Here is a 12,867-nt window from a genome sequence, read left to right as displayed (position 1 = left end):
TTACTTGTGACTGCTAAACTAAAGTAACTCTTTCCCCGCCATTGACGGAATTTTAACTCTTTCCTTGTTTTTTCACTTTTATTCGGTAGGGGGCGCTATTAAATCTTCTGAAAGAGTACTGAACCTCATGAACACAAAACACGCGAAGCAGCAGATCAAAAAGCGATATGATATGTGAAAAAAGAACGCCATCATCAACATTAAACTGCCGAATGTTATTGAAGGAAATTTTGACCCAGGACGAGTAGAACTGTACAGCTTTAGGGGGTGTAGAGGGACTCGATTTACTCCGTCTATAATGTTTTGAACATAGTTGTGAATCCCATCCAGACGTAGTCTTTTGACAAAAACGGGATTTTCTCAGGTTTTTGCTCAGAATTATCCTTTTACTTGTATTAAACTTGCCCACATTCAAATGTTGATTAAAAAAAAATAATGCATGAAGCTTGAATAAATAAATAAAAAACTCTTTTTTTTTTTTATCACATTTTGCATTTTCAGATATTCATACAAAACATTCTGGCGGCCATGAAACTTGTGAAAATTATCCCAAATGCTGGTGGTGGCTGGCAACTTTTTTCAAAAACGCTGGTGGGGAAAGTTGAGCATGGACTGTGTTATCTTGATGGTCAGAGCTCTTTTATTCCTGAAATTTGCAATCCTATTGGGATTTAGTTATTTTGATGTTATGTTTTTGCATCTTATAATTCCACATTGTGATCCAATAGCCTTTTTACATTTTTCAGTATGTGTGAAAACAGCACTTTGGATTAAAGTAAAAAATAAAAATAAAAAAATAAACTGCAATTATGAAATTAGTAACTGATGGTAACCAAACATTTCCATCAGAAATGAGGAAATTTATTTAGAGGGGGAAAAAAAGGACAGCAGACGCTGTGAAGTGCAAAAAACCCTGATGTAATAAAATTTTATTTACAAATATGTACAAAAGTCTCGTCCCTCTTCCTGAAGTGTCAATGGACCCTCCTAACGGTCCTCAAATATTCCACTCACCCCCCCAACCATAGAGGAGGAAGGGTGTGTGGAGTCATGTTAATATACATTTGTATGATTTTGCCAAGTGTGTTTGTTCATAATTTGAAGCAGTTGTGATTGCATGGATCTTCTCAAGACATCTCAGCTGGATTCAGAACCCGACCTATGAACAGCAACGAACCTGTGGAATAAAAGCCCACAAATTAATTTTCAAAACGGTAAGATTTGTTATTAAAGAAATGAATACTTTTGTTCATCAAGGACTCATTAAACTAAATACAATTCTAATGTTACAAATATAAATGCTGTTATACTATTCATCGAAGAATTGTGAAAAAAATAAATATATTATTATAAATTATTTTTAATAAGAAAAATTTCTTGAGCACTAAATTGGCATAAGAATGATTTCAGAAGGATCATATGACACTGAAGAGTTGAAAATTCAGCTTTGCCATCACAGGAATAAATTACATTTTAAAATATATTCAAATAGAAATGTATTTTAAATTATAATATTTCCACAACATTACTGTTTTTACTGTATTTTTTTTTATCGAATATGAAAAAAAAAAAAATGTCATGAATACTAATTATATACTAATCTAATACTATTTACCTGTATTGATCTGTCGCAAGATAAAGAGAAATGGTCGATCTGCTTTAAAAACTGCTGAACGGGATCTTTTCAGTAGCACCATCGCTAAAAAGAAAGATGGAGAAAGTTCGTTCTGTCATTATTTCCCAGTGGATTCACAGCTTGATCAGACTCTTCAACTATATCCCATCTGTTGACTACAACTGATTCTCAAGCAGGTACGCACACTCACCCCAGGGAGTAGCTTTGTTGAGTATATAAAACAGACATTACATCTTAAAGTATGTCAATAAATTACAATCATCTCTGTCCTCTTGTAAAAAAATAAACAAGGAAAATTCACCCTATTTTATAAATGCATGTCATTGATCTCATTGTGTTTGATCTCACGGTGTATGTTTCTTTTTTTATTTGAATTTTGACTTTGCAAAATGTCGTGACTCAATCTCCAGGGGAAACAAAAGACTTCTATCTGGTGACGTATGCAAGACTTCTCTAAATATTTGGTGCAGTAAAACCATAGAAGCAAGTCCCTGTCATACATTTTTTCACCCAATAATCTGTTACTCTTGGATGTACGTCACAATACAGAAGAAAAGATCTGCCACTGCTTCCACTTTACCGTGACTTTCCAGGTGTAACATGACTTCTATTAGAAACCGCAATGTCACCAATTCTATAATATGACGCTGGCATGTAAACTTCATTAACATTAAACAGACAGTACTTGATATCTAGAGGTGTTCCTAAACATTTCTATTATTTTTAATTCCCTACTAATCCTTTTCAGCAAGCAAAATATCACATACCTGTTGCTGAAGCTGCTTTTGTCCCTTCCTCGGTCACCTCTATTCTTGCCTCATGGAAAGCCTCTGATACAAAAAGCCCTTCCCCATCTGTAGACATATTAAACAGGTTTAATCTTCTGTGTGAGAAAAACTTGCAATCACCGATTTCAACTGAAGATATCTGTGATATTCTCAGCATCTGTGATTGGTTTAAAGTCCCACTTTCCTACCTGAGATTCCTCTAAAATCAGCAGCCGAGGGACTGAAGACATCAGAGATACCGAGAGATTGAAGAACAGGCTTCAGATTGAACCTGCTCTGCATCTTAAACCTGAAATACACAAAAGACCTAGATATAAATAATATTAATCATTTTGAATCCCAACTGCATCAAATATTTTTTATATCCCACAGTCCCACAGCACGGGCCGTGAGCTGCTTTTCCAGCTGTGACAGAGGGGTTTTCCGGTCACCAGGTAACGCCACCAGAAGCCTGAGGGAGCGATCCAGGTATGGCAGCTCCAGCACAGTGTATTCCTGCTCTGAAGGCAGTCGGAAATGCCCTGAGACAGGCGGACAGGTAAAGCGAGGGAACTTTCTTTTAAAAAATTAAATAAACCTCCAATATAATTCTGATAGGCTTCCATCTAACTGGTGTTTGTTTTGTTCCTTCCCTTACCAAAATTGACTTCGGTTGACTGGTACATCATGGGCACTTTGACTGTGCTGCCGTCTGAGAGGGTGAAGGGCAGGTTCTGAGTCTCAGTGAAGAGAAATTGTTTCTGCCAGGCACCATGGAACACCACCGTGCTCAGAAGAGCAATGTGCAGCAAACTGTCTCTCCCGGAGGCCTCTTCCTGGGCCTCACCGGACCCAAACTGCTCCGCTCTTGTCTGGAGATGGTCATCCGCTTTAGAAATCATAATAATTACATCATTTAAAAAACTATACTAGTGTCATGTGTAATAAAACTATTTAAATGGAAATCAATATTTACTTTTACATAATATATATTTACATAATTATATTAGAAAGTCATAATTAAGGATTAATGATAATCAATCATTTAAATAAAAATATATATATTTTTTTTTACATAAAATATACTTTCATAATTATATTTTTAAAGTCATAATTAATTATTACTGAAAATTGAATCATTTAAATTCAAATCAATATTTACTTTTACATAAAATACATTTACATTAATTCATACTTATATTTAAATTCAAATCAGTATTTAATTTCAGATCATTTATTTCTACATTATATTTTAAAATCATAATTACATTTCAGTTCTAATCAAAATAAAATTTTACATACTATATCGCATAATTATATATTTTAATTCATACTTATATTTAAACTCTAATCGATATTTACCTTTACATAATACATATTTACAAAATTATAATTGAAAGTCATAATTGTATTTATCTTCAAATCAATATTTAATTTTACATAATATCTATTTACGTAATTATATTTAAAAGTCATAATTGCATTTATCTTCAAATCAATATTTAATTTGACATAATATCTATTTACGTAATTATATTTAAAAGTCATAATTGTATTTAAATTCAAATCAAAATTTTATTTTACGTACTATATCACATAATTATATTTTTAATTCATATTTAAACTAATCAATATTTACTTTTACATAACAAATATTTGCTAATTCTATTTTTATATATACTTATATTTACATTTAAATTCAAATACATATTTAATTTTACATAATGTATATTTACATAATTATATATTTTTAAGTCATAATTGTATTTAAATTCAAATCAGTATTTAATTTTTTTATAATATATATTTACATAACTATATAATTATATATATATTTTTAAATTCATATACAAAGATCCTAAATCTTTTTATATGCCTTATTCATCACTTAAAGACATTTTAAACATAAATCATGATGATCCTAGCGGTTTTAGGGTCACGGCACTCACCTTTACTCTGGTAACGTGCCCATTGGTGTAGCCGACTATGAGTGTAGTTGGGATTACTGAAGTTTACACTCAGTAGACTACTGTTACCCCATCCCAAGGCATGCTGAGTAAATTCTGGCAGGAGTTTCACACCACTCTGGACAAATAAGGCATTGGCAAGCTGAAGGCGCACCCCGTCACTGGAATTACCCAGGTCTCCTTGTGGCCGAGACAAAATGTCCTGTACACGAGCATCTACGAGAAGACCATTGTATCATCATACGTTTCCTCTTCAAGTATTGGACAAAGGCAGGTTGTCAGGCATTGCTGATTTAGATTTTGCACTAGCTGTTTGGGACACCAACATGCAGATTACAAGTGTGTTGCTAGTTTACTCTTACCATTGACATCATATCCCAGAGTTCCCTCAAGCTGTGCTAAAGTGTTGCCCCTGGCACCTAGTTGCAGAAGTCCCAGACACAATGAGACGCTGGCCGGAGACACGATCAGGTTGGAGTTGTTCTCTGTCTCTGTGAGCGTTTGGTAGAGGCTGACACCAAACTGAGTGTGTAGATCATTGAGGCTGTTGCCCAAGCTACTGTTGCCATGGCAGCGCTCCACCAGCCACAGACAGACCAACAGGGAAATCACAGACAGCTGATGCATGATCAACAGGTCAAAATCTGCGAACATAAAACCAACAGGAACACTGTACAAAAAAAAGTTGCCGCCTTAAATTTTTTAAGTACAATCAACTTGGATGTTTAAGTCATTCCAACTTAAATTGCATTAAACTTCCTTTTTAAAAAATGAGTTGAATCTTGCATAACTTATACTTTAAAAAAAAATTGTTTAACTTATTTTGGTGAGTTAAAACAATGTAAAAACATATTGTTATAACTTATTGATCATATAATTTTTTTTTTTTTTTTTTTTTTACAGTGAAGGCATTTTACAGGACAACCAAATAATACACCATCGATCATGTATTCTGTAACATACACTGGACAAAGTTACAAATCTATATATTTAATTAAATAAATATTAAATGTTTAATAATTTTATACATATTGTTGTAAACCTTGATTCAGAAGCAAATCATATTTGTGAGCATAAAACCAGTTAAAATAGATGTCTAGAATTTGGTAACTAAAAAAAGTTACCAAACAGAAAAATGTATAATTTGTTTAAATAATTTGGTATATTCCAGTCTGGCTGTTATTGAAAGAGCTGTTCAATGATTTTTCAAGTGTTTTTTATATTATGGTGATGATTGATTAATGAAAAATTAATTTCCACGATCACGTTTCATTCTTTCATTCTGCCATATTTCACTCACCCTCATGCCATTCCAAAACATGATTTTCTTCTGCAGAACACAACAAAAGATATTTTGAAGAATGTTGGTTTTGGTGACCATTGATTTCCATTGTATGGAGAAAAAGATACTGGGACATTTCTCAAAATATCTTCTATGTTTATCTGATGTCAGGTTTGGAACAAAATGAGGGTGAGTAAATGATGGAAATTGGCATATTTGGGTGAACTTTAACTGTAAGTCCCTTTAAGTCCAGAGCATTCATATAAATTTTTTTTTTTTTTTTTTTTTTTTTTGCAGAGCATCAACCACAATACAGAAATAGTTAAATTAAACATCTGAATAGAAATCTTTATTGCATTTAAATCTATTTAATTAAAAGTAAAGTATATAACTGAATCAAAATATTTAATAAAACTTCTTACTTCACTTACGGCTCGTCGTCTGTGAATTCCTTGAGTTTTAGATGCTGATGTTCAGTTCCACTGTCACTGTCACTCGCGCGCTTTGCTGTAAGTGAAGGAAGACGTGCGTTCGCCCTGATCCTCCACGCCAGGACAACTGATTGAAAGAGTTGTCGATCATGAGACCTTGTTTAAAGGGAGAGCTCCGTGTTTGTGGTCTCTGGCGGCGATGTCCGTACCACTCGGTCAGAATTCCTGCCTCCCGCCCGGCACTATAAGGAGCCAGGCAGAGGGAGGCATGCGCGCGACCAGCAAATCCGCACTCGAAAAGAAGGCGCGCGCGCGCACACATATAGAGAGATGAAGTCATTACACAAGCAGCTCATTCTTTTGATGGAGTGACAAATGCCATCCCGGCTGCACAGGAACACATGGCAAACATGCTGCATCAGCATTTTTGCATTAGATGCAATTTAATATTTAATATTCTCATGTAGGTAATGCACGTTGTGAGGTTTACTGTTAACATCTGCATGTTAACATCTTTTGAAACACTTCGGTAACACTTTATTTTAATGTGTCCTTGTTACATGTATTTACGATAGCAATTACTATAAATTAGGCATAATTACATGCAACTACCAAAACCCTCATCCTACCCTAACCCTATAGTAAGTAGGCTACATATAGTTAAATAATATTACTCGGTAGGCTAGCCTACTTAAATGTGTAATTGTACTGTAACAGGGACACATTAAAATAAAGTGTAAACAACCCTTTTTGTATGTTTTTGAAATGTTATGCTCACCAAGCTTATTGGATCAAAAATACAGTAAAACAGTATAACATGAACCTTCAGAAATCACTCTAATATGCTGAATTGGTGCTCATGAAATCTCTCTTATTATCACAATTGAAAACGCTTGTGCTTCTTAATATCATTGTGGTAACCGAGATACATATTTTTTTCAGGATTCTTTGATGGAGAAAGTTCAAAAGAACGTTTATTTGAACAATGTAAAAATCTTTACTGTCACTTTTTTATCAGTTTAATGCTAAATATAAGTATTAATTTCTTTCAAGAGACAACAAAATCTTACTGACCCTATAATCTTTGGAACAGGGTCATTGTGAAACATTTAAAAGCAGTCCTGTTTGTTTTATAAAATTAAGAAATTGTTATATTTAACTATTGTAATTTCACATTGTCAAAGTAAGATCTAATTGGAGTTTCCATAAATGACCCTAATGGATTGAAGACGCATTTTTCCCATGGTAAATTGCAACCGGGAAATGATTAGTAAGCATCAGGTATTTGGATCGTGCCCATCAGAAGGCATGTTAATTAGTAGAGCTAACTTGGCAGCAGTCAGTGGAGAAGATAGATTCTTTAATTCCAGCATTCCGTCCATGGAATTTGAATTTTTAAGATGGGAAATGATGATGGGAAAGTCACGGTCACTTGAGCAAGGACAATGCACCCAAAGGAATGCCGGCCAAAGTAAACAACTCCTCTTTCATCTTGACGGTCAGATATTTAAAATTAGCTATGAAAACATTTTTTGAATACAGAAGGTTGATCAAGGGCCAAATAGGCTATTGATGGACTAAAACATTAAACGATTAAAAAATATGTCTAAAACATTACAATTTGAAACTATCTTCAGTCCTTTATGGAAAAAAAATTACAACTGGCCAATCCTAAGTGGGAGTAACATCAGTGTGTGACATTTGCTGCCTGAACATACTAAATTCAGCATTACATTCTCACAATTAAGTATGTAGTGGAGAAGGATTGCAAATATATAGAGGCAGGGGCAAGTGGGAGAGACACAGATAACATTTCCACAGTTCTGTGTTTGCATTTAGCCATATTTACTTATTAATAGCCTATATTAGTATTAATATCCAGAATCAAATCAAATAAAGGTTCCAGAATCAAATCACTGAGGATGCTTCTGAAATTAGTGCTCTTACAGTTAACACAGAACGTTCCCCTAATGTTATTTTTTGGTTATTTTTTTGGGAACCAAATACTTACGTTAGGGGAACGTTCTTTTTTGGTTTTATTTTTATGTAACAATAAAATAACATTCCCAGAACGTTGCTGGGTGGTTACCATAAAAAATAACGTTCTGGGAACCATAAACTAACATTCTGAGAATGTTCTGGGTACCAAAAACTAACGTTATGGGAACCAAAAATTGTTAGCTGGGAGGTTTTATTATCTCTTTTTTTATACATATTTTTGTTCGAGAAATTTCGAGAGTGAATCCCGCATTTATATGTGGTTGTCACTTCCAAAACTTTGCAGCGTGTAATTGGCTGTTGGCCATCTTAACAGAATGAAAAACTAAATTTTTGAATGAATTATATAGCCTAGAAATCACTCCCTTATAATCACAAAAAATTGTCACTCATCTCAGTTCATCGTAATCTCACAAATTTCTGTAATAATCAATTAAGTTGTCTCCACTGCACAAGGAATCTCTTATTTACATTGTGTTGTTAATGAGATGATTCAGCGTTTTGACCGGTGAGTGGATTCTGACTAAATTAAACACCCCTGATTGGCCATTGAATTCAAGAGATCAACAAACTTTTCTGTGATTGGCTACATTGCTCACCACTGCAAAAACACTCTATGCTGCATCCAAAATCAAATACTTCCTTACTATATAGTATGTGAAAACAGTATTACAAAAGAGTAGTATGTCTGAATACGTATTAGAAAAACCGCCAAGATTCTGCAGGACACTTACTATCCCGTGAGGCCACAGGAGGGGATTTATGAATGGCAGGGAAGCGATGCAACTGAAGCTGGTGGTCATGTGACCATAACAACATGGCAGATGTAGTGCGTCCAAATTTCATTCAAACTACCCATATTCATACTACATTAGCCTATATAGCATACTTTTTTAAAGGTCGCAAAGTAAATACTTTTTTTTTTTTTTTACTTACTCAGACAACATGCGATTACTGACAAGGATTAGAAGTAAATAGAAACATTTGACATTCTCCAGAGCGCAAACACAAATACGCACTGGAGAGTTTGCCAAATCTGTTTTGTCAATGGCGCTGCAACCATAGCTGCACCCACAACTGAGCCGCCCTCTATAGGATCCACTCTGCTCACCCCACATGGGGAAGGGGCTCGAAAAGGTGCCCTAAAAATAGCCTGCTTCAAACCTCCTTACCGGATTATCACATCCAGAGGGATCACCATTCGCGGTCAGAAACACAGAGATAGACCGGAGAGGAGAACCGCAATCATCGCTAGAGAACTAAGAAAATACTGGACTGACCTAGCCGCCCTTTCTGAAACCGGACTAGCAGACAAAGGACAACTAAAAGAGGAGAATGGTGGCTACACTTTCTTCTGGAAAGGAAAAGCTGCTGATGAGCCCAGGATCAAATGGTGTTGGATTTGCTATTAAGAACCAGCTTATCAGCCACCTCTAGTGAATTAGTGAATTAGTGAGCGTCTCATGACCATCCGTCTGGTGCTTGCCAGCAACCAGATAGCAATAGTTGTGAGCACCTATGCCCCTTTAGACTCTGAAGAGTAAGTAAAAGTGACCTTCTACACCTGCTTAGACGAGACACTGTCAAGAATCCCCAGGGAAGATAAACTTATTCTGCCAGGGTTGGCCGGGATCAACACCTCTAGAAGGGAACTGTAGGAAAGGAAGGCATTGGGAACATCAACTCTAATGAAGTAATGCTTCTCAGCAAGTCTGCTCAGTACAACCTCACCATCACTAACACTCTTTCGCTAGAAAAAACAATTTAAGGCATCTTGGAGACTGGCATCCAACAGCGACTTCACTCCTCCCTTGGGAAAGCCTCCAACAAGAATACCCTGATGACATTGAAGGGCACTGGAGTCTGCTCAAGTCGACCATCCTTGCTACCTGCAAAACCATTTTTGGGTACAAGTCCAGAAGACACCAATACTGGTTTGAGGAGAATAACACATCGATGGAACAACTCATCTCCAAGAAAAGGAAAGCCTTTCATGCCTGGCAAAATGATGTAACCTGCAAGGCCAAAAGGGTGGCTCACTCCAGATCCAAAGCAGACAGGTGAGGGAGTTAAATAACTCTTGGTGGACAGAGGGTAACACCAGAGGCTTTTTCACTGCTACCAAGGCAGACTATAGTCCAAGCTACCATGGCTTAAATCGCTTGCGCACAAAGGATGGGCAGTAGCTGCTGAAGGACAACGAGTTAATTAACACCCGATGGAAGGAGCACTTCCAAGAACTCCTTAGCAGGGACAGCACAACTGAAATAGACATTACTAAACACATCCCCCAAAGTCCCATCAGAAATTACATGGGGGAACCTCCAACTATAACAGAGGTTCAAGACACCATCAGGAGCCTTAAGAACAACGAGGCCACCGGTTCAGATGTGATCCCAGCTTAGATCTTAAAGGAAGGTGGATCAGAGCTCTTGTACCACATTCATATCCTACTCCTCAAGGTCTGGGAAAAAGAAGAACTTTCCTCAGAGCTCATGGACACTCTAATATTGACCATATTAAAGAAGAGGGACAAAGCTGAATGTGGAAATTACAGGGGCATCTCAATCCTGTCAAAAACAGGCAAAGTCCTTGCTCGAGTCCTTGCAAACCGACTGCTACCACTGTCTGAGGGATTACTCCCAGAATTACAGTGTGGCTTCTGCCCATCCAGAGGTACAGCAGACATGATATTCACAGAACAGCAACTACAGGGAAAATGCAGTGAAGAAAGGCAGCCTTTGTACATGGCCTTTATAGACCTGATAAAGGCTTTTGACACGGTAGACCGCCAGGCTCTGTGGAGCATACTATCAAGGTACGGCTGTCATGACAAGTATATCAGAATACTGAGGCTTCCACATTATGTCATGTCAGTCACAGTACTCAGCAACGGCAGCTCCAAGCCTTTCACATTGGAAATGGGGGTCAAACAGGGATAACATCATCGCACCCACCCTATTTGCCATCTTTATTGCTAAAAAGGCTCAACCACCACCAACGATCACCACTCTCCTCTGCCCACACTGCACCAAAGTAAGCGGATTGCGGTTTGGCCTCTACAGCCATCTGAAGACCCACAAGTAGAAACAACGGAGAGGACAGTCATACTCGCCTTGAGTGACTGCCGGTGAAGGACTTTCAATGACTGCCACGTGCACGTGTCTGTTAAGTCCCCTGATGTGCACTTTTGCTGAGCCTGCACTGAAGCGAGCTCCGCAGCACACTTCTTCCCGACAGTCAAAGGCTGGATCCCAAATGGCACAGTCAGGGCTTGTGGACCTCCTTCGAGGTCACACTTGGTGACGTCAAGAAGTGCAGACCAAAGGGGCGCTGGCCTCGAGTCCACGCGAGAGTGTATTTTGGGACAGGCTTGATGACATCATGGCACCGAAAGTTAAACAGCCACGAAACTCCTCCCCTCAATTATCTGACTGGGCGTTCGCAACTTCGCAATGATTCCTGGCTAGGTAACTCGTGTGGAGGGTGCGAAAGTGCAGGTTTTGCCGAAGTCTGCTTTGAAGGCACAAAGGCAGCGCTCGCGAGCACACTTCTAAGCGCTGAAATGCCGAATGGGACACCCTACGGACTTGTACACTTGGCGAGCATGCGCAATTTAAGGCCACGAGACCGCAAGTCCACATGAAGTGTGCTACTTGGGATCCAGCCAAAGTGCCATTACGTCACAATATGGACTCATATATGAAGACTGTGAGTGTTTAGGGTGCCATTCGGGACACAGGGCCAATATGATATTATTACAGTATCAACTGAGGCTGCTCTTCCTTTTGCTAGAACCCCTGTAGAACGGGGCCTGATAATAAATATTCATGCTAGGAATTGTTATGATAAAATTATGATGTGAGCACTGCTACTATACTACTACTAATAACTATTAATAATTATAATAATAATAATTATTATTATTATTCTCACTGTTATTAAATAATAATACATTTATATGAATACACATATATGTATATTGTAGGGTGAGCACTGCTACTACTTCTAATATTAGCTATTAATAATATGCATTCTTATTATTATTCTCAGAGCTAAATATTAATACAAGTGTATAATTATACATCAATTATACAGCAATCATTATTATTATGTGAATGTCAATACTAATTATTATATAATTAATATTATGATTATTATTAATATATATATATATATATATATATATATATATAGTAGGTAATAGGTTATTAGTCGTAGTAGTAATAGTAATAGTATGTAATAGGTTAATAGTAGTAGTAGTAGTAATACTAATGATGATGATGATGATTATAATTATTCTTGACTGATTATTCTGTCATTGTATTAATCGCATGTTTAATCTACAACTGCTTCACAGGAACTGACTTTATTAGAGCTGATTTATGTTCTAGCAGGGTCTGTCCGAGATTTGTGTGTTGGAAGGAACTAAAGCTATGTGATATTTGGTGAGTGCTCTCTTTCGTTCACCTCTCCTGCCCTATTTCCATAGCTCTGTGGCTGCTGGACCGGATTAACAGAATCCCAGTCCAGTGCCGGAGCGCGGTAGCACTGAGAGCCTGTATCGCCGTAGCGATGTGCCAGGTACGCTCACGGAATTAGTTGGGGGAGGGGGTGTTCTGGCACTGACAGAGGGGCAACTCAAAAGGACGGAACCCAGGCATGTCTTTCCTGTATGTGTATATATGTATGTGCACGAGTATCAACAGGTTACATGAATGTACTGAAACATAAAGGCGTTGACTGTTGAAAACATCTTTGACCTTTGACCCTACATTGAACCATG

General features: G+C 37.1%; 1 protein-coding gene across 1 annotated transcript; it reads right to left on the bottom strand.

Annotated features, from left to right (window-relative positions):
• Positions 1-992: 992 nt before the first annotated feature.
• Positions 993-6,198, bottom strand: serpine3 (serpin peptidase inhibitor, clade E (nexin, plasminogen activator inhibitor type 1), member 3). The gene is given in 10 exon segments (XM_084422431.1): positions 993-1,177; positions 1,616-1,699; positions 2,404-2,490; positions 2,613-2,742; positions 2,744-2,778; positions 2,781-2,945; positions 3,062-3,292; positions 4,353-4,586; positions 4,733-5,014; positions 6,084-6,198. Coding segments are annotated over 9 exon segments (1,281 nt in total). The 5' UTR covers positions 4,998-5,014; positions 6,084-6,198; the 3' UTR covers positions 993-1,127.
• Between the last annotated feature and the right edge of the window lie 6,669 nt (positions 6,199-12,867).

Source organism: Rutilus rutilus (assembly GCF_951802725.1).
Source record: "Rutilus rutilus genome assembly, chromosome: 10".
Taxonomy (NCBI): Eukaryota; Metazoa; Chordata; class Actinopteri; order Cypriniformes; family Leuciscidae; genus Rutilus; species Rutilus rutilus.
This window is presented reverse-complemented; position numbering and strand designations above follow the sequence as displayed.